Genomic DNA, 23,188 nt, shown 5'->3' on the forward strand with positions numbered 1-23,188 from the left:
GTGGGTGTGTGATCACACCCTCTGTCCCTGAAGTTAGTATAATATTTAACAAGATCTACTGAATGAGGGGATAGGTGAGATAGGTAAATATAAGTATTTTTTAAACTTTTTCTTTTAAAAAATGCCCAAGTCATAAGTGTGCAGCTCAATGGATTTTTATAAAATGAAGATACCCGACCAGAACCCAGATCATGACAAATATTACCAGGATCCCAAAAGGCCCCTGATGTACCCTTCCAGTTGCTATTTCTTCCCCATGTCCCAAGGTAATCATTATCTTAGATTAGTTTTGTCTGCCTTTGAACTTCATGTAAATGTACTAGTTTGTATCTGGCTTTTTCAATAATTCATTATTATACTTTTGAGTGGCAGCCACACTGTTCAATGTGGTTGCAATTTATTTTCATTGCTACATATGATATTCCAGTGGGTGAATATATGACAATTTATCCAGGCTCTCATTAATAAGCAACTGGGAATTTCTAGTTTGGGGTTATTATGAATGTGTAGCAATGAAGATTATTATATACATCTTTGATGAACGTATGTGCACTTCTGTTGGGAATATACCTAGGAGTGGAATTTCAGGGTCATAAGGTATACATATGTTCAGATTTAATAGATTCTGGACAAATGTTCTCCAAAGGAGATACATCAATTGACACTTTCACTATGTATAAGAATGTATAAGAATTTATTGTTCCACACCCTCTCCAACACTTGGAACTGTCTGAGTTTTTACTTTAATTTTTTTTTTTTTAATAATTTTTTTTAAAGATTTTATTTGTCAGAGAGAGAGCACAAGCAGGGGGAGTGGCAGGCAGAGGGAGAGACAGACTCCCTACTGAGCAGGGAGCCTGAGGCAGACTCAACCCAGGATCCTGGGATCATGACCTGAGCTGAAGGCAGAGGCTTAACCGACTGAGCCACCCAGGCAGTCCTGAATTTTTCATTTTAATCATTCTGATTAATATGTAGTAGTAATTTGCATTTCCTTGACTGGCACTGCCAGAGCCAAGATGAAGTAAGACCACTACTCTTTCCTGCTGATTACAGCTAAAAGCTCAGTTCAAAATACAAAAAGCAACTACCTGAGGACTCTGAAAAGTAAACAAAAATGGGAGACTGGGGAGAATCAAAGTTGGAGAAATGCCCTGTTTGTTTTTCCTATTTTCTCCCACAGCTTTGACGTGAGGCCTGGCCTCTAGTAAAACTAACGGCAGCACAGGCAGCAAAAATGAAGCAGGTTGGAGAAAGGTTTCTGTGAGCCAAAGTTTGGCGGGGTGGGGGGGGTGGGGGGGAATACCTGGCTTTTTTTTCCCCTCCTTTTCTCCCTCTGAGCTTTGACCTGAGAGTTGGGGCCTAGGCTTGGACCAAGAGAAACCCTATCTTTCTAAACAAGGGAACTGGGAAAGGAGGCCTCTGTGGTATGAAGGGTATGGAGGGAATCTACATTTTTTTCTTTCACCTTTTTGCCCCAGTGTGGGACCTAGTCAGCTGTTGCAGCTATGGAAGGCAGCTAGAACTCCAAGAAAAACCTCTTATTTTTGGCAGGAGGGCCAGGAAGAGGGGTCCCTGCAAAACAAAGAGCATGAGATGACTATCAAAAAGAGCTGTAGAAGGGGACGCCCTAATTCTATGCATAAACTCACATAAATTCTATTCTCACGCCTGAACTGCAGGAAAGACACAAAGCTGTATAACAAAAGGTATGTGAACTGAACTACAATTTACTACAGTAATCTCCCCTTATCCACAGGGCATATGTTCCAAGACCCCTATCAGATGCCTGAAACTGCAGATAAAACGCTATGTATATATATATACGGTTTTTTCCTATATATTCATTCCTATGATAATTTATAGCTTGATTTATAAATTAGGCAATAATAACTAATAATGAAATAGAACAATTACAATAATATACTATAATGAAAGTTATGTTAATGTGGTCTCTCACTCTTAAAATATATTTTTGTACTGTACTCACCCTTTTCTTTTAAGATTTTGTTTATTATTTATTTATTTACTGAGCATGTGTGAACAGGGGAGAGGGGCAGAGGAAGAGGGAGAAAGAGAATCTCAAGCAGACTCCGTGCTGAGCACCGAGCCTGATGTGGGGCTCCATTTCACGACCTGGAGATCATGACCTGAGCCAAAACCAAGAGTCGGACACTCAACCGACTGAGCCACCCAGGCACCCCTCACCCTTTTCTTTTTATGTGAGATGATAAAATGCCTATAGCAGGAGATGAAGTGAAGTGAATGACATAGGCATTTGTAACAAAGTGTTAAGCTACTATTGACCTGAGGATAAGTCAGAAGAATCATCTGCTTCTCATAGTTGATCACAGGTAACTGAACCCAGGGAAAGCAAAACTGCATATAAGGGGGAACTAATGTACTGCCCAAGTTCCAAAATACCCCCCCCAGTGTTGTATGTATAGGACAGACTCAAAGCAGAATAACAAAGCCTTTGAAAACTGAACTGATAGGGACCAGAACACACAGAAAGTGAGACTGAACTTGTGCAACTGAACCAAACTGAGATTGACCCCCTCCTAAAACAAAACAAAATAACCAATATTCCTCAAAGGCTTTTAACAGGATCCAGAGTCTATGCAACATAATATTCAAAATGTCCAAGATAAAAATTACTCAACAAAGAGAATTAATCAACATATAAAGAAGTGGGAAAATATAACCAATTCTCAAGGAAAAATAAAATCAACAGCTGCCAACCCCTAAATGACTAAGATGATAAAATTATCAGATTTTAAAGCAGTTATTATAACTAGGAAGTAGTTAAAATGTTCTCTCTAGGTATATGTTGTACTCTAGAAAAATTCTTGCATTTTAGTACAGGAATCCGCGCATTAGAATGTTTGTACTAGCGTTGTTTGTAACGACAAACCTGGTAAACAGAAGGGATAAACTGTCACAGAAAGAAATATTATCACTATACAGCAGTAAAATTAAGGAACTACAGGCACATGCAAATATATGCAACAACCTAAAACGAATTTGGAAGTACACTGTTGGGGGGGGGGGGGAAGGAAAGGCTGTAAATTACGTAACAACCAACCATCCTTGTAAAGCTCAACAGTTTATAAACATAAATTTTTAAAAAGCAAAAGGACAAACCCAAGATAGAGGAAAGTGTTAGCCCTGGAGGGAAGCAAGGGGTAAAAGACACAGATAATTTCCACAATATTGGCAATATCCTAGTTCAAAATTACTGGTCGGTTCCCACATGTACATTGCTTATCTGTTATATCTACGTATGTGTCAAAAAACAGTAAGCTTCTAAATGATATCCGTGTGCTGTGCGCATAATTAAAGAACAGAGTTCTCAATCCTTTATTAAAACAGCTTCTACAAATACTTGACTAGCCCACCGTACCTCACCCCCTAAACCCAGCCTGAGCAACCCGCGGTCCCAAACTCAAACCTGATTACAGTCACTTCCGCCTGGGCTCCTTAGCTCCGCCCGTATGAGCGGAAGTATTTTCCTTTCGGGTCCTCCCGCCTGTAGGGGGCTCTCCGAGGCTTCCAGTGCCACGAAGGCCTCCAGCCTGGGCTGACCCTGCGGCGCCTGTTACTTTAGCTCCAGAGAATACATTTGCACCATAACTCTCTCGGCCAGGAAACAATCGCACAGGCATCTTACTCTGGACTATAACGTTCACACTCAATCCCGGCCGAGCGTCCTCATTATCAAGCCCTGGTGCAGGAGTGCGTCGGAGTCAGGCGTCGTGGGGACAGCCCCGGAGTGCCGAAAGTCCCCAGCCCGCTTCCTCCTGCGAAGACGTAGCTGCGGGTAGCTGTGGTGGCGGCGTCCAAGATGTCGACCAAGAATTTCCGAGTCAGTGACGGTGACTGGATTTGCCCTGACAAAAAGTGAGTTCATGAAGGGTCCCGAATTGGGGCAGGGTTTATCGGTAGAAGCTTTCCCAGGTTCGCTCGGCGTTTTCCGTTCTTATGGTCTCCGGTACCTCAAGCCGGGTTGAGGCGGCGAACCGCCAGCTTCCAGGCGGGAAGGAGGCTCCGGTCTCTTGTCGATGAGCTCTTTCGGGAGCCTTTGTGTTGAGTATGTCTCCAAGTTTCGTCGACATTGTCTCCCCAAGGCAGCCCCTCTTTTTCGAGAGCGAGATGGCCTACCTTTTGCCCCCACACCCCACCCCCGCCTCGGCCAGGTTTTAGCGATAAGGAAATCTCCAGAGTCGAGGCCAGCTTGCTATTGGATATGCCCCACGTGACTTTTTCCTGCAGAACTTTACTCTCGTTCGCGGGAAGCTGTTTTCTCGAACTCGTCTTTTTGCTTCTCATAATTTGCCTTGGTTTTTTAGTTTTTAATTTCAGCTTTCTTCCCTACTGTTTGTACCCCCCCTCCCCCCGTCCAAACACTACCCTTCTTTGATTTAGGAAATTTTGACTTTTTTCTCTTTATTGATCTTTAATTTCCCCACAATATCGCTTCGTTAGAGCCGAGAGGCCTGTTTTTGGCTGCTCAGCCCTGGAGATTCCTGCAGCAGAGAAGCACGTGTTTTCGTGGCTGAGCTGTTTGACATTGTTTGCTGAAGCCAGTGTGCTCCATTAAATTGCCAGATTCTTTTGAAGGGTGCTCAAATAAATGTACCTATTTGGAAATGCATGGAAAGTAATTGTCCAAAAAATTGAATGCACAACTCACATTCAAATAAAAATCTTTGATTTCTTCTTAAGCTTGCCACAAATACAGAGTTCATGTAGTAAAGAGGAGAAACTTTGAAGCAAACAAAAGTGGGTTTAATTCCAGTTCTATTGCTTACAGACCATGTAAGTAGGTTATTTAACTTTACTAAAAGACTGGGATAGAATAGCTCCCTTTTAATGAATACACCATAGTATAGATAGTGTGTAGAGCAACAAAATATGACCAAATGTGAATACTCTTAATTGATAGCTATCGGTAGTAGTTTTAGAAAAGTTAAATCACTTACTGTCCTTAAAGGACATTAAATCCATATTTCCCCAACATTTGACTTCTGTCCACACTTTAAGTAGTTTAGATGAAATATTGTTGCGTTTATTTCATAATAAATGGATGGCTCGTTTGGTAAAGATTGAGATGATCTGAAGGATCAGGTCAGCCTGACAGTATTGAATAGAACAAATTCATATGCTATGAATAGCATTGCTCTAAGTGATACAGACTATTGAAAAAATTCAAAAGATAAACAACTTGTGATTTTTGTGTTGTTGGTTACTTGTAGAATGATGTGCTTTTGATGGTGTCATTATGACAGCATATGCAGATATTTGAAGTAGGTCTAAGAGAGTACATTCAGCTCCGTTACGATTATGTGAATAGAGTATTATTTCTACAGTGTGTATATTCAGGATAGATTTGATATATTTTCAATGCTTATTTGGGTCATAAGGCATATTTTTTATGGGGAAAAAAGATCTAAAAATTATATGGAATGCTCACTTTATACCCATTCCATAACTCACATGTTTATTTCATGCTAGTATAACACCTAAAAGAAATCAACTTTTTAAAATTTAAGCTTTGCATGTCATTCAGAGCATTTAACATGCTTTTACCAATATACAGATGCATTTTTAAGACCATCATTGTTAGTGCACCTGATAATTTTCTTGTTTTTAATTAAGTTTGCTGAATATAAACAAAGTGATACTGTGTTGTGTTGCACCATGTTGAATTTATTGGTTGTGGTTATTTCTTTCAACTAGGTTTCAGAGGTTTGATAAATACCCCCAGAAAACTCCATTTCCTTGTAATTATTGAACCTATTTATATTTTTAGTTAGTATAACCTATCTTCTTTACATTGTTATCTCCTGCTTGTAAAAAGATGATTTTGTCAAGATCCATGAAACCGTCTCTGATTTATCTTTATTTTACCCCTAGGTCCATCTTTAGGATTATGTATTTTTTATAATACTTAACACATTTTTGTATATATCTTCTTATTTTCTGTACTAGGATTTATTTTGAAGTTGTTTTAACTCTCAGTGCCTCTCAGTAATTGTTGAAGTGGAATCCTATCTTACATCACCTTTGCCAAGGGGATTTTGTTATAATCGATAGGTGCTAATAGAACACTGAAACACAGAGATCCTAAATGACTAACCAGTTAGTGAAAGATTGGAGTTTTTTATCCTGGACTTGTGATTTTAAATCTTATATTTTTTCCACCTACATTGCGAGGATGAGGTGGGGGTTGGTTTTTTGTTTTTGTTTGTTTGTAATTTGAGATGGCGTTAGAAGTTCTGTATATAGGTGTATAGTAAGGACACATTAAAAGTTGTGCATAAAGAACTTCTAAAATTCTGTAGATTTAAATAACATCTCTGTATTTCTTTTCTTTATTTTCAGATGTGGAAATGTAAACTTTGCCAGAAGAACCAGCTGTAATAGATGTGGTCGGGGTAAGCATTTAAGGAAGCTTCTATTACAACTATATACAGATCATTTTTTTAATTTCCCCAGATTCATAATGCATTATTTTCTTCTATTGTCAGAGAAAACGACTGAGGCTAAGATGATGAAAGCTGGGGGTACTGAAATAGGGAAGACACTTGCAGAAAAGAGCCGAGGCCTTTTTAGTGCTAATGACTGGCAGTGCAAAACGTATGTGTTTTAAATTATCCAGTTTTTCTTCCATAATAATATGTCTAGCCACTACTTGTTAATATTTCCAGTTCTTACTAGTCACATTGACAAACCAAGGAAACTTTTTAAATCAAAGATATGTTGATTGTTTAGTCCGTATCTGATAGAGAAAGTATAAAGAATTTTTAAATTCTCATTTTTTAATGATAGTATTAGTTTTTACTGTGATGCATTATGTATACTAGTAAATGAATGATTAAGGTAAGCTTGCATTCACAAAAAAAGGGCTATTTAAAACTACCAAAGCCTACTTCTTTCTATTGAAAAACCTCAAAAATTTTCAGCCTCTATCATTAATACGAAATACACTACAAAATTCATTTTGCCTGTTTACAAAGTAGTTTTAGAATCGTAAGTTGTTTGCTATAACTATCTCTCGTTAGGTAGTTTTTCTTTAATACTTTTGATTTTCAAGTTCTGTATAGATTTTTCTTCAACTTCCATCTTTTCTGTTGTGCAGATGAATCACATATATGAAAAAGGACTGAATCAGAAGAGGGTTTTCATAAATTTCTGATCCTATAGATACTAAATTTGTATTGGAGAATTTTCCAACAGATTAAATCACTGGATTTGATACGCTGTGAAATTCAGTCCTTGCACTTACTCCTCAAAAACAAATTTAACTTTATTTGGAAGGTATAACTTTACTGCCCTTTGAGGTGAATTTGGAGACTGAAAAATTAGTGAAACCTTTAATTTAAAATGAATTTTCCCTCTAAGGCATCAAAATCTCTGTAGGTATAATTTGCCTCGTTTTGGAAAAATGACAAAGGCACTCTTCAAACTGTATAGCTTTTGCTTCTCTGCTTAAATAGTTCAGTCTTTTGTCGGAATCCATATTTTCTCTTCAGAAAATGTGTGCTACTGATACATATTCTTTGTTTGCAGTATTCTTAATAAACATTTCTTTATGGTAGTGATTTCATCCTAGTTTTTATTTTAAAATTCTAGAATGTCTAAAATTTTACTTTTTTTCTTATATTGCATTATAGACTACTAATCTGGTGTTTTTCTCTTCTAAAGATGCAGTAATGTGAATTGGGCCAGAAGATCAGAGTGTAACATGTGTAATACTCCAAAGTATGCTAAATTAGAAGAAAGAACAGGTAAAATACAATCACATGATTTTAAAAGAAAGAAAAATTAATTAACAATTCTGTCACCTTCTCTTATAAGAGCATAGTAGTTGAGGATTCTGTTATGCCCTTAGGTTTTTATCTTGATATTTTTTTCATACCCAAAAAAGGTCATCTTTTGTTTAATAATATCACAGTTTACGAAGTACAGTGTTAGAGAGTCACAAATAGTGACATTAGGAAGGGCAGAGAGGCACCTTTTAAGATAATTGTCTAACGATTAGGCAGTAATTCTCAAATTTGGCTGTGTCTTGGTGTCATTTGAGAAACTTTTTTTCAAAACAGACCTGTGAATGCTCATTGGGTGTGTGTCCCAAAAATCTGTAGGTGATTAGGATGGTGTTTGGTAACCATTGGCCTAAGTAATAGGTTACCATTGGCTTTGTGTGTTCTCTGGTGAGATGAAAATATTTATCTAATCGAATATAGATTTTCAGTTATCAGCAGTTAGCTCAACCACATTATCAAATCTGATTTTGTCGTGTAGTGACTCATACATCATATAATCAAAGTTTTCCTTCTGTATATAGTTATCGTTGTCAGACTTACTAAACTATTTCCCTGTTTTCTTTTCCTTGAGAACTTCAGATCACTTCCACTGTGTGGTTTCTGGGGATATGAGACCCATTAGCCCTTCCAGAATCATCTGGACCTAGCCCTTCAAGGCTGCAACAGAAATTCTTTTTTTATTCCCCCCGTTTTTTGGTGTTTTTATGTTTTGTTTTTTGTTTGTTTAATATTCTTTCATGTGAGATTATAGTCCAATGTCCTAGATATTTTCTCTTTCAATCTTCAAATCTTACCCCATTCTTCTCATTCTTAGCCTTTATATTAATTGGGTAGATTGGGGCCTTCTAATAAGAGTCTCCTTTTTTTTTCCTTTCTTCACCTTCTAAAGAATGTTTTGTTTTGTTTTGTTTTGTTTTATCTTTTTTCTCCCCACATCTCTGGTAGTTTATTTGTGTCCTTTTTAGATTCATCGTCTTCTCCTGGCCACAGAATGTTTGTTGAGTATCTTCAGGGTCCAGTCTCTAAGCTTTCTTTGCTCTTTATTTTCTGGGCATTTTTTTCTAAGCCCTAAGTTTAAGTAATCTTCGGCACACCATAATATTCAGATGTATGTCTTCAGTTGAGACTTCTTAGAGCCATATATTCAGCTGCCTATTCAGCATTATCATGTAAGTGTCAAACTTATTATATCCAAACTGAACTCATGATTTTCCCCCAGGACCTGGCCCTCTTCTAGTGATCTCTTTCTCATGATTAGGACTACCCACCATATGCTTGTTGCGTAAGCCAGAAATCTAGATGTGCTTAGTAACTCCTTCATTTCTCCTCTATTCCCTCAAAAATTCTTTTCCACCACTCCCCTAGATAGGAATACCACTATATCTTGTCTTGGAGAACTAGCCCCTTAGCTGGTGTCTACATATTCTGCCTCTCTGCCCCGTTGGCAGCCAGAGATGTTTTGTTTTGTTTTCCAAAGTAAAAACTTCATTCGTGACTATGGTCTTCTCACTTTTCCTTTACTCAGTATTTTTTTCTGTGATTCTGGTGTCTTGACCCTTTCCCACTTCTCTGGCAATAACTAGTTGTCTTGTCACAGTTGAAGGTGTGAAATAACCTAGAGCATTGCTCTCCAGTGTCTCTTTACTATTTTTAATAAGGAAGTCCGAGGTTCTGGGGAACATTTCCTAAGCGTGGGATAGTCTGTGCGTAAAAGAAAACTTGATGTACTACTGAAAGATTGCTGACTTCTGCATTATTCCTTCAAATAAAATATTACAGTAATGTTCTGTTGTCAAAAATTAAGTTCTTTTTCTGTAGCCTATATGAGAACACTAGAATAGCTTTGTATTTGCTATGATACTCATTTTAAAGTAAATTGACGGGGCGCCTGGGTGGCTCTGTCGGTTAAGCGGCTGCTTTCGGCTCAGGGCGTGGTCCTGGGGTCCTGGGTTCAAGTCCCACATCGGGCTCCCTGCTCAGTAGGGAATCTGCCTCTCCCTCTGCCCTCCCCCTGCTTGTGTTCTCTCTTTCTCTCATTCTCAAATAAATAAAATCTTTTTTGAAAAAAATAATTTTATTTACATACCTATGCAAAATTACTTGTGAATTACAGTTCACTTTCTAAATCCAATTTATTTGCCATGTCATTTTTCAGCCGCAAATTACTTAAATGTGAACAAAGAACTCTCTAAAAGCCCAACTATTGAATTTAAATAGGATCGTTTTAATACTTTTACACGTTTTCACATATAAACAATCTAGTTTATCAGGCATTTTTCTGTACTGCTGACCTGAAGGTAATCATGCTATTGCATTATATTTGTTCACTGTCCTTTTTTTTTTTTCCCCCGTATGTGAATTAATTCCCATCTAAATCCTGTGGATTTTTTTGGTTTGTTTTTGTTTTAGTTTTTTTTCCTTTTAAGTTTTTAGAGTTTAGTTCTTTATTATTAATCATCTCTTAAAATGACTTATTTTCCGTCTAGATCCTGTGAAGTTTTTTTTTTTCTCCTACTTTTACGTAGTTTGAAGCTTAGCTCTTTATTATTAGTCATCTTTTAAAATTTGTTGTTTATTGCATTACTCATACCTTAATCCCAGGACATACTGATATAATATTAAACATATTTAGAGGTAACAGACTACATTGAATTATAACTTTCCACGGTATTTGTAATCTAAAATTAGCATTGAATATGAGCTGTTTCCTTGAGGTTCATCATATACTCGTTTGTACTTGATTTTCTCTTTTTATATTTAATTTCTGAAAAGCTAGAGCCAAGATTTTAGTAAGGAAAAGTTGTTACTGGTATTTAATCCACTCTTCATTTGTATGTCATGTACAGAAGCAAAAGGAAATTCGTGTATAACACAGTTGAAATCCATATTGTCTCTGAAATAAGGTAGGAGGAGGAAGAAAGGGATCACATGCAAGTATTTGAGGGATAAGCACCTACACATTGCAGTTTTCACTGCTACAAACTCTAATGAAGATAAGATGAATGTCATTTTTTTTTAAGAAAGTTAAATTTATTACATTATTTTGTTGGGATAGTTCTATCCCTTCTACTATTTGTGTCTCTTATAAAATGATGATAGGGTAATTGATCATTTTTTAAATGCCTGTGATTGGTAATTTTAAAGCCACATATCCTAAGTTCTTTAAAAATACTTTTTTGTTCATAAATTTATTTAGTGTTTTGCTCGTTCATGACGTCCTTACATCTTGGAATCACTGCCTTTATGTGCTGGTACTGCTCTGCAGTATGTGCAGTAGTAGTTAGATAATGTTGCTCTTGCTGACATAATGTCTGTTATTTTTTCAGTGGGAGATTTATTGAAAATCTCACTCTTTCTCTAAAACTAACTCCAGTTTCTCTTAAGCCTGTGTCAAAAAATGGTCAATCCAATTACAGATGTTAGTTGTGACATCAAAGAATAGTGGTTTGCTGATCTTGACTACTTTTTAATAGACTATTTTCAGTTTAAAAGTTTACTGCCTACTTTGAACAATATATTAAAAATAGTTGTATTAAAACCAGTTTAGGTGTCCTTTATTATGTTCTTGTATTTATATAATTAGGAATATTCCGAATAGTAGCTGCATTTTATTCCAGCAAAATTTCAACATATCAAAAGATAACAGTCTATCTGCAACTGGTAATCAGTGAAATTTGATTCTTAGTTCTTACTGAACCCACTCCTCTCAGAAGAATTATGATAAAGTACAGAAGAAAGTTGTTTCAAAACTTGGTTATAGCATAGATTTGAGGAGATGTTTTTCACCCATGTATTGCATGCATAGTCTAAGTCATACAGGACATTTTGAAATTGAGAAGAGCTAGAAATGTAGCAGCAGGGCTTTTTCAGCCAAAGTATGTAACTTTGACACGGTTCTCTGTAGTGATACTTTTTAATATGCTTTTTTAAAACTAGTAATTTACTAGCTAGGCAAATGTCATTTATGAGATTTTTCTTTTTTTTTTCTGTTGCTTGGAGATGATTTTGACATGTTTTTGTTATTTTAATGAATTGTCATAGGGTAACAGTTTATGCCTCCTCCCTTTTTAGGCTATGGTGGTGGTTTTAATGAAAGAGAAAATGTTGAATATATAGAAAGAGAAGAATCTGATGGTGAATATGATGAGGTAAGCTATACATTAGTGTGCAGGTTGAACACAAATTAGAAAACATGTAAAAAATACCTTAGATGCAAAGGCATAATAAATGTATCTTTTTATAAGTATACTTTGTATCCTTTAAGGCAGCTTACCATTTTTAAGAAGTCCTAACTTATTTAAATATATAATTGTTACAATTAACTTGAAAAGATTTATTGACTTAAGTATATAAAAGTAATTTCTTAGAAAATGTAGTAATTTTAAAACATTTTCAGCTAACAGAAATATGAAACTTTTTCTCTAGTTTGGACGTAAAAAGAAAAAATACAGAGGGAAGGCAGTTGGTCCTGCATCTATTTTAAAGGAAGTTGAAGATAAAGAATCTGAGGGAGAAGAAGAGGATGAGGATGAAGATCTTTCTAAATATAAATTAGATGAGGTAAATGATTTCCTTGTCTTATTTCCCATTAGCCTTAATTGAGCTATGATATAACATGAATCTTTTCAGTGGTCTTTGTCCAATAGTGAAAATACGTTTTATGTATTCATTTGTTCTCAAAAAGGTTTCGAGCTTCACTCTGCCAAGCACTCTTCTGGCTCTGGAGATACAATAATAATGGAGACAGAGCCATTCTTCTTTTAATGGAACTTCAGTTCTCAAGGGGAAAGACATAAATGAACAAGATAATTTAGATAGCAATGGTATTGTAAAGATAAATGTGATAACAGATCATGAGAAGAGCTACTTTGGTTTCAGTGGATGGAGAGATTTCTGAGGAGGTGAAATTTGAGCTGAGACCTTGAATGATAAAATGATACTAGGTGCTGGCCACAAGAGCTGTGGTCAGCACTTTCAGGCAGAGAACAGCAAATAAAAGTCATTTAAATAGGAAAGAAAGAAGCAACATCAAAAAATCATGCATAAATGTTAGAGCAGAGGGGAGAATGTGGTGAGAGGGACGAACACCACCATCAGGTCAGGTGGCGTTCATTCTAAGTCCAGAGTATAAAGTTTTATGGCCTGATGTATACATCCAGATTAAGGATACACTTGAGGTCTAATCATAAGAAGTCCTCAAATGCAACTAAACAAATCAATGTGGAGCAATTTTTAAAGCTTGTTTCTTAACAAATGAGATCAAACAAATCTGATCTGTTTCAGAGTGGTGACTGTCAATATATTAAGATATTAGGGAGGCAGAATGGATTACTAGAGTTAGGGAGACTAGATGAGAGGTTATATGGTAATATACTGGAGAAAAGAGCAAAGTTGTGAACTTAGACTAAAGAAGAAGGATTCAAGGACTTTTAAAGGGTAAAAATGAAAATTCTTTACAGCTTATTTGGTGATACATTGTGACAGAAAAAGAAGAAATAGGTACTACTTTTAGGTTTACTTCGCTATAATGTCTGAGATAGTCTGTTTAGCTGAGATGAGGAATATAGTAGGCAGATTTTAGGATCGAGAATTTGCTGAGATGTCGATGATACCATACCTCTGTTGATGATACTGTATATCCATATGGAGATGTCCAGTACACAGAACTGTTCATCATTCCTAGTAGATAGCATTAATATACAAATGTCTAAATAATTGAATTTTTGTTAGGATGAGGATGAAGATGATGCTGATCTCTCAAAATATAATCTTGATGCCAGTGAAGAAGAAGATAGTAATAAAAAGAAATCTAATAGACGAAGTCGCTCAAAGTCTCGATCTTCACATTCACGATCTTCATCACGCTCATCCTCCCCCTCAAGTTCAAGGTCTAGGTCCAGGTAAACGGGTACAGGTCAAGGGTAACACCAGTCAAAATGTCAGTATCTAACTTCTTTATTTATAAATTTTGTTTTTCTTGACTGAATAAGCTTTCCTTTTTCTTTTAGAGATTTCATTCAAGTCCACATTTACAAAATAATTTTTTCTTAGCGCCATGAAGTTATTGTCTAGTATTTTCAGAAATGCAAAGTTTTAATGTGAAACTTCCTTGGGCCATTTTTAGCACCATGCCTTTTCTTAAAATAGACTTTAAAAATTCATTTAAACCATTACATATAGTGATACTTAATTATGTAAATAGGTAGTATACATTTAGGAACTTTAAAATGTGAAGATTTATATTTTCACTCATGATGTTAAAGGCTACAGAAATTTTCTAGACACTAATTAAATCATTGCTTAATGTACAATGTTTTAATAATTTACTTTGATAGAGGTATTTTGAGTAAAGGAGCAAATTCAGACATATTAGTTCTGTTGGCTTAATGCTCATGATGTTGAGATGTCCAGGAAAAAGAGGGTTTAGTTGGTGTTGTACTTGAATATTATTTTGCTAGTAATGTAAAATTTTAATAAATCTTACCTGATTGGATAGTCAACAATGAAAATTTTAGGTGAGCAAAAGCAGTACCTTATATAGACAATGTTCCCTTGAAGAATTCTATTCACGATGCAGTGAAGCCATGGGCCATGAATTTTAATGGTATTTAGGGATAAAAATATTAGCTAATTGAGTACTTAACTAAAGTTAGATAGTTTTTGTTTGAGTACTATAAAGCCTGAAAGCTTTATAGGAGTGATAATATAGTAATTTTAAGATGTAAATGTAATAGTAATCTTTTTCTACAAGGTATTTTAAGGGATAAATTAATGGTATATATTAGGTTAATAAGTAAATTTTATTTATTTTTTTTTTTTTAAAGATTTTATTTATGTGACAGAGACACAGCGAGAGAGGGAACCACAAGCAGGGGGAGTGGGAGAGGGAGAAGCAGGCTTCCTGCGGAGCAGGGAGCCCAGTGTGGGGCTCGATCCCAGGACCCTGGGACCATGAACTGAGCTGAAGGCAGACGCTTAACGACTGAGCCACCCAGGCGCCCCGTGAATTTTATTTCATTTGTGATTTTTAAAATTTAAGTGGGCCATATCTGTCTCCCCTTGTATCATTTTTCAATAATATAATTACCTAAGGCAATGACAGGATTGTTAACGTATTTTCTCTTTAATTTTCTAACCTTTGAGTAGACAGAAAAACATAGCAATTAAACAAACATACATATGTCATACTTAAAGTGTCATACTAGCTAGAGACTAAGGAAACAGAAGGAATTTTATTAGGGAAATTGATAGAGATCTATCAGAGAAGTTAAATTATAAACAGCAACATGCAGTATTCCTGGATGTATAAGTCCTGGGTTGCTTTAAAAATTATTTGTGAACAGAAAGTATTCACTATTAATGAAGTGAGATAATGCTTAGTGTTTTTATTTGTACAATTTGATTTTTGGAGTTATTTAGTCAAACTTGGAAAGTGATAGTTGATTTTTTTAATTAAGTTTGGGCATAAATATTTAAAATGTTTAGTTACCTTAAAATACTGTGTTTTGAAAATATGTATCTCAAGTAGTTGTCTTTTTATATGAAAATGAACTCTAATATATATTTTTCTTTCAGTGTTCATTTCACAAAGTTCATTTAAGTGGTCCTGGAAAAAAAAATCCTTCCATGTTGTTCCAGGTCCCGTTCAAGAAGTTCTTCCAGTTCGCAGTCAAGGTCTCGTTCCAGTTCCAGAGAACGTTCGAGATCTCGTGGGTCGAAATCAAGGTGAATGAGGTAGCATCTCTCTGTAAAGCAGAGAGAAAATATTTAAAGGCTGCAGAAGGCGTTGCTGCTTTTTTCCTCTTATTTTGCTTCTACTTGTCAATTTTATTTTAGCATTAGAAAACTAATGCACTTGCCTCAGCTTAATTTTCTCACCATGAGATGTTTCCATTGCCAGCAGTGTGCCAAGACATTCCCATGATTGAATTAAGGCTGCTATTTTGCATAATGCAAGGTTTGTTATTTTTGTGCTAGCTAAAATGTGATGAAATAGGAAGATGGAGCCAAGTCTTAACACCAGATCTCTAGTACATTAAAATCATGTTTGCAATAATAGTTCAAATAAAATCAGAGATATGCAAAGAAAAAGTTTACTATGTTCTTAAAAGGAAGAAAATTAACCTTGCCTCAAAACAGATTTTGTTTTGTAGGGCAGTTGTTTCGGTATTTACAGAAACTGTTTTGTCATTTATATCAGATAAAGTTTCTGGAACGTTTCTATTTTTTGGTAATATTGTACAAAATATTATAGAATTAAAAATATAAAATGTTATACATAAATACTATATATAGAACAAGCACTCCTCTTAAATTTTACAAATTAAATCAAGAAGTATGGTTGGTTAAAAAAAAAAAATACATATGGTTGGTTAGTCTAGGTAGGATGTGGTCTTAAGTAAGCATTACTGTTAACTTCAGGTTGCATTTAGTCCAACCTGTAGAGGGAAACCGTTTGTGAAGAAGCAAATGAAACATTAGTGTTTACTTTCTTGAAATTTTTTTCCGAAATTTGGTCAAAATACGCTGCCCTTTAAGTTGATTTATTGATCATTTATTTAAAGCATCTAACAAGAATAGAAAATGACTAAAATTCCACTTGTGTGGAAATTCACACTGAAGTTTAATGATAGTTTTTTGGTAAAAATAATTGCTTAGTAGAGCCAAATCTGTAGCATTAGAGGGCAATTGCAGTTTAACATTAAAGGAAGAAAGAATGATACGCAAGCTTGTATTAAGCCAATACAAAATGGAGAGCAAGTGAGTTTATTGTTGTTATTTATTATCAGTGTTTTAGTACTTTTATTTAAGTGCTGCTTAGGTGAAGATCCTTAAATCCTAGTTCCCTTTGGGAAGTACTAGAATTCAGAGTTACAGAACAGCCTTCATGTTCTTCCCAAACATTTTTTTCATTGCTTATAACTTTCCAAAGAATTCTCCTTTTGGGCTTTCTGATTTTATTTTAAGCCCAAAGGTGAATTTTTTGGGAAGTTTGAGCTAAATTCCTTCAACCAAAATATGTAAATGAAGAAAAAATTTGCATTTAAACATTTGCACATTTACTTCTACCTGAAACATGTGAATGTCAACACTTCATACTTCATGAATAGTAGTCCTTCATAAAAATAAAGATTGTTAATGTAAATCAAAGTTTTAAAGTTACTCATTTTATTTTTCTTTGATTATTTGGCAGTTTAATAGTTCTTTCTCATTGCTGTCCCCTATCCCTGCCCTTTGTGTAGCAACTTAACTAATAAGTTGCTTAATTCCTCAAGGAATTGTTATGTTTATTTGCCTCAGGAAGTTGTATATAACATACAAGTTTGTTTCCCAAATGGGAAGATGTTTTCTAGACGTAAAGTCATGCAAATGCAGTTACCTTTTGGTTTTGTTATTTATGTATACTTTAAAATGAAAGCCTTAAGTTAAAAAAAAAAAAATCCTTTATTAAGCTGGTTTTTAATTATAAGTGATGAACACTTAGAATGTTAAAAAGACGAAATTAAAGTAATTGTACTTAAATAGAATTGTTTTCATGGTTGAACCAGAAGTCTTCTGTTGAGTATGCAGTAAGTATTCCTTCTTATAAAATTTTCAGTTGTATATCCTGTTTATTTTTGGAGCTATCTGTTAACTAAATGATCTGCCTCATTTCTTCTTTTAATGAAATGTTTGATTTGTTTCTCAATCAATGAAGATCCAGCTCCAGGTCCCACAGGGGCTCTTCTTCCCCACGAAAAAGATCTTATTCAAGTTCATCATCATCTCCTGAGAGGAACAGAAAGAGAAGTCGTTCTAGATCTTCTTCATCTGGTGATCGCAAAAAAAGACGAACAAGATCACGGTCACCCGAAAGGTTTGGGTTTCTGTAGAAATAAGAATGGGTGTTCTTAAGTATGTTTAATAGATTAAACTTCCTAGTCAAGGATTAGATTTTCATTATCTCCTTGTTCCAATTTTAAATTACACTTTTCAACTTTGAATTTCAAAACCATTAATTACTTTGTTTATCCTGTGTGCTTTGATCGGGTTGCTTAGAAAAGTTGTAGATCAAACCACTCTTCCACTATCTGGTCATTTTATTGTTTAAATTTTTATTTTCGTATATGATTATTATAGCCAACTCTCGGTTATTTCTGTCTTTTAAGGTTGTAATTCAGAGGCTGTATGTAGAAATAATTTAGAAGTTGATTTTTAAATGTATTGATTTATGTTATTGATTTTACATTAAATATTAGAAATCAGAATTCTGGGGCCTCTAGTAAAAAAAATTAACTATCTTAGATCATTGGAAATCTTTTCTCATTTAAATATGTATAAATGCATTTCCACAGCAAGTTATTGTTTTATGCCCTTCATCTATAAGGATATAAGGAAATTGTTCTTGTAGCTAATACATTTTTCATCTTGCAGTCCAAATCTTTTTTTTTTTTTTTTCCTAAGAGAAAGACCTTTACTAGATCACTTTACTTGTATTGACATTTTTAAAATTTGGAGAGTGCAGGTGTCATCCGTCAGCCTTTTCTGCAACAGGCTAATTAATTACTCAGTTTCATTAACTTTCTCTACATTCTCAATGTCAAATTATATAGGCATTTTAATGATTTCCTTTGTGGTCTTTGCAAATTTTCCATATCCTTTCAGCTTGTGAAAATAAGAATTAAGTAGAATCTAATTATTGCTGGGTTCAGTGGTAGGATTACCTCATGATTCCTTCTTGTACAGAATGATTAATTTTGCTTCACATTTTAAAGTTTAGATATTAAGCTTACACACTACTAGTGTTGTTTTTGTGCATTTGCTCCTTTGTAAGAAAATTACTCCGTACTTGAATGAAATTCATTCTGTTGCTTTCTTACCACTCTGCAAATTTTTATCTTAGCCACATATAATCCCCCTAGTTTGTTGTCATCTAAACTTAATGAACATGTTCTCTATTCCATAAGCCAGGTGATTGGTGAAAACACTAAACAACCCTGAGCCCAGGGCCAACCCCTCGGAACACCACTACTTTACCCAGGTTGATATATTGACTTATTCATATTAGCTGCATGAATATAACCCTATAACTAATTGTACAATCATCTTGTGTGACCTAGATTTCCAGACGTAATTATTTATGAATATATATTTTCATACACAATCAGAAGCCTTGCTGTATTTGTTTTACATATAGACTTACCACACTACAGTGTATCACAGGGATTGATTAAGTCACACTTCCATTACCAAGTTCATATGCCTTTGTTGTATATTATCTGTAATTTTACACATTTTTGCAAGGCTTTCCTTCATTGCCTTAAATAATTGAGAGGTGGCTATATATTGAAAAGAGAAGATACTTGTAAATTATAGAGAATTTTAAATTATGGTTATGCTATTACTGGGCTCACATCCAACATCTAAACACTAGTTAGTTGTTATGTGTATACATTTGTATCTTATATTTTAATTATTTTTGCCAATATAATGAGGTTTTATTTTTTTATGTTCTCACAGTCTTATGAATGAATGCTGGATAACCAACTCTAGCTTACTAGATTATCTCCTTTCTCCTTATGTCTTACAGGCACCACAGGTCATCTTCTGGATCATCCCATTCTGGTTCCCGTTCAAGTTCAAAAAAGAAATAATGTATTAAAATTTACATCTTAAAAAAAAAACAGTACAGTGCATGAAGCATATTTTTTAAGAAGTTGGTGTCTTACTTGGTCAGAAGTGCTAAATCTGCTAGTAGAGGTGCATGCCTTTCATTGCTTTTCAGAACAATACAGCTGTGTTTATTTGTGAAATTAAAAGTAAATAGTATTTTAAGCCATAATGTCCCAAAATATATGCTCTATCATTCATTATTTACGACCATTTGCTTTACTTAAAACCATTTCAGCTATGACAAAGTACTTTGTTTCCTAATTTGAACTCTTGTTTTTTTTCATTTCCGAATATGAACTGTCTATTGACTGAAGACAGGATAACCTAGGCATGCCTGAACTTTGGGCATGGAGGCAAGACTGTGGTAAAGTAGTTGGATACAATCTGTTTATGTTATTCTGGGAAAAGGAGTCCACCTGTTTATGTTAATCTATGTCAAAGTGATTCTTATCAGAAAAGGTAAAACTAGTTGAAAAAGCCAACTGGAAACTTTTATTTTGAAATTCCCTATGCTGAGGGTGCCTTAGAATCTTTGTCTCTCTCTCTCTTACTCAGTTTTGCTTTTTGTACCACCACATTTAATGAAGAAAAATCTTGTGAATTGCAGAAGGAAAGAGGTGTTACTCATTTCTCCTTGCCTGACACATGATTTTGAGCAAAAGTGTAAAACCAGTTCCTCTCTTTACTGGTATTATTGATGAGAAAACATCTATTTCAAGATGTTTATCTTAATATTTTAAAAAGTTTTATGTGATATCCTTTAAAAACCCAGTTTATCACATATGGTAGTGCAGACAAAGTTAAATCATAGTTAATGAGGAACAAATTGAAGAAAGCTTCAGAAGTATATTTCTCTGGTTGAAAGACCAACAGAGATATTGTGAATTTAAGTGAACATTTATTTGCCTTGAGATGTTCAAACACTGCATAAAATTTTCTTTTGAGTAACAAATGAATGCTCATTTCTGCATGACATGCAGAAATACTTATTATTCCTATTCACTTGAAATTACTTATGGCTTAAAATACTTTCAGAGTTTGTTTTATTTCTCAAAATTAAAATCTGGTCACTTGAGCTCCATTATGTCCTCTGGCTTAAAAACAGAAAGGTTTCTCTTAGCAGTATCTTCAGTGACAATGCAAGGTAAGTATATTAAGGGAAATCGACAGTGTGCTGGGGACTTTTTGTCATGGGGATCAGTACCCACTTTTTGGGGTTTTTTTTCCTTAATTTTAGATTACTGTCTACTGCAATTAAAAGTTTAAAAGTTTCAAGGTGTTCAGTAGACAGACCAAACAAAATTATTTGTTTTTTATTTTAAAATGAGTGATTTTTCTCTTCAACTTATCTAACGATGAAAGCAAAATACCTTATGTAAAAGTATTTTGATAATATTTTTACAATGAACTTCCCCTTGTTTTTTTACGTCTTAATTTTCTTTGCTACGTTTACTGTAGGTTGCACAAGAACTTTTACTCTCTTGTAATTGTGCCTCAGACTTCTTGAAAGTCCACCTTCTAAATTGCCCAGATGATCTTCTAGAGTCTACATGTTACCATTGGTTTATTCTTGTGCTTTCTGTATTTGAAACTTTGGCTGTACTAAGCAAATGCAAAGTTATAAATTTAGCTAATAGTTTACAGACAATTCAGATGATTATGATTTCATTTGGTTTAACTAAGCTGTACTAGTTCATTTCATGAGGAAATGATGCTGTAGACAAATGTAAATAAAGCTGTGAGTCAAGCATCAAGTGGCATTTATGAGAAATAAATTAGAATTTTTAAGCTCCGAGTTAATGTTCATTTTTAAGCTAATTACCATCCTGTTACTTTTGATTGTGCATTTTAAATTCTTCATATTCCTTTACCTTTGTTTAACATCACCCTATGTTTATATAGGAGTGCTTGGTTTAAAACATACCAGTCATGATCAACTATATAACCTTGGATACTCAAAATTTTTGTGACTTTCTTTTTAATGGAGAATACCCAAATTCGTTGAATATTTCCTACCACAACATCACGCACTTTATTTCATGTGGTAAAATAGCACTGCATAGTGTGCTTCTTGAATTAACTTTTAAAACTGTGACTTTTTAACACTGAACAGTTGTCCCTTTTAACTGTTAAATTTTCTTACGTTCTCCTTTAGAATCCTTTTATTTGAACAATATTTGAATGGTATCTAATAATGTTTGAGTTCAGGGCAAATTCTAAACGCAAGACTATCTCTAGGCACAATTATAAAAGTAAAACAAGTCTTTGTTTCCCCTCTTACCTTTTGTATTCTGGCATCCACAGCCAGTGTGTAGGTATTGGTAAGAAGGCAGGGAATTTCTCTGCTCCGCCCTGTTTTTGATAGTCGTGAGATAACTTTGTAGCTTTCCTGAATTGGAAAATAGAGTGAGCAGTTTTAATTAAAAGACAGTTTAAGGTATGTAATAGATTACAGGCAGGCAGATTCTCCCTGTCAGCTTTACATACTGTTTTACAAAAAGCAAAGTTACAGCTTAAGGAAATTTAAAACTTGTCTAAGGGAGCCACAAGATGGCTAAATGGGGATTTACCCCCAAGTCTGATGGCAAATTTCTGTATCACCTCTAATAACCAGATAATTTGTCTCAGAAGATAAATGTTAAGTCAAAATGGTCAGGTGTTTCTTAGTGGTTTGGTAAGAGGGTATTAATTTCAGTCATTTATAGGTAGGTAGGTGGATAGGCAGACACACTAATTTGGAATAACTTCAGATTTACAGAAGAGTTGCAAAATTTGCACAGTTCCAATATACCCTCCCCATCCTGTTTTCACCATCATTAACACATTACCATGTACTTTCAGCGAAACTAAGAAATCAGCATTGATGTATTACTATTAATTACAATCCAGATTTCATGTGAATTTCACCATTTTTCCATTACTCTGTTCCAGGATCCAGTCTAAGATACCACAGTGCAGTTAGTTGTCATATCTCTGCAGTTCTCCTCTGGTCTGACAGTTTTTCATTAGTTCCTTGACAACCTTGAGGAGTACTGACTGGGTATCTTGGAAAATCTCTCCCATTCTGAATTAGTCGGTTTTTGTGATGATTAGACTGGGAGAAGGGGAAATTGGAAAGAATATTAGAGGAAAAGTACCTTTTTCATCATATATCTGGAGTACATAATACCTGGATTTGCCCAAATTCATCATTGTAGTTAGTATTTGCCCCTTAACCTACTCCATCTTTTGGAAGCAAGTTACTAAGTATAGTCCACCTTCAGAGTGGAGATCAGGGAATTAAACTCCTGTTGGGGAAGGCGATCTACTCACTTGGAATTCTTCTGTAAAAAAAGCTCTCCCACTGTATCTGTATGGACTCATGCATATTTCTTTTATACCAATGCTATGTTATTTTATTGCTCAAATTCTTCCAGCTTTGGCCTTGGGGAAGTTCTTTGAGATTTGGCTCCTGTGTTTTTTTGACATACCTCCATTCTTCCAGTAGAACATAAAGTAGATGATGGAGGAGGGAGGGAAGAATTGTTGGGAGAGAGATCATCCAATAGGTGAAGGAATGGGATCAGATTCATCATGGTGGGGTGATGGGCAGGGGCTAGGGCACTTTGACCTTAAAAAAGAGCCTTGGCAATTAATTATCAGGAGGGACGGATCCGGGTAGCATTAGAACCAAGTTTGTAGTCACTGAGAGTCACCAATAAACAATA

At 34.9% G+C, this 23,188-nt stretch overlaps 1 protein-coding gene across 3 annotated transcripts; it reads left to right on the top strand.

Annotated features, from left to right (window-relative positions):
• Positions 1 to 3,746: 3,746 nt before the first annotated feature.
• On the top strand, positions 3,747 to 21,231 carry ZRANB2 (zinc finger RANBP2-type containing 2). 3 transcript variants are annotated; one of them, XM_032426098.1, is made up of 11 exons: positions 3,747 to 3,900; positions 6,385 to 6,437; positions 6,531 to 6,639; positions 7,708 to 7,790; positions 11,901 to 11,977; positions 12,255 to 12,389; positions 13,560 to 13,729; positions 15,468 to 15,554; positions 17,527 to 17,685; positions 18,776 to 18,849; positions 19,399 to 21,231. In XM_032426098.1, the coding sequence occupies exons 1-10, from the start codon at positions 3,845 to 3,847 to the stop codon at positions 18,807 to 18,809; spliced, it is 963 nt and encodes a 320-aa protein (XP_032281989.1). In that variant the 5' UTR covers positions 3,747 to 3,844; the 3' UTR covers positions 18,810 to 18,849; positions 19,399 to 21,231. The 3 variants fall into 3 exon arrangements, with proteins under 3 accessions (XP_032281989.1, XP_032281988.1, XP_032281999.1); XM_032426097.1 differs by lacking the exon at positions 18,776 to 18,849; XM_032426108.1 differs by lacking the exon at positions 19,399 to 21,231 and having other exon boundaries at positions 18,780 to 18,850.
• The last annotated feature ends 1,957 nt before the right edge of the window (positions 21,232 to 23,188 follow it).

This window comes from Phoca vitulina, unplaced genomic scaffold (genome assembly GCF_004348235.1).
Source record: "Phoca vitulina isolate PV1807 unplaced genomic scaffold, GSC_HSeal_1.0 scaffold2, whole genome shotgun sequence".
Classification (NCBI taxonomy): domain Eukaryota; kingdom Metazoa; phylum Chordata; class Mammalia; order Carnivora; family Phocidae; genus Phoca; species Phoca vitulina.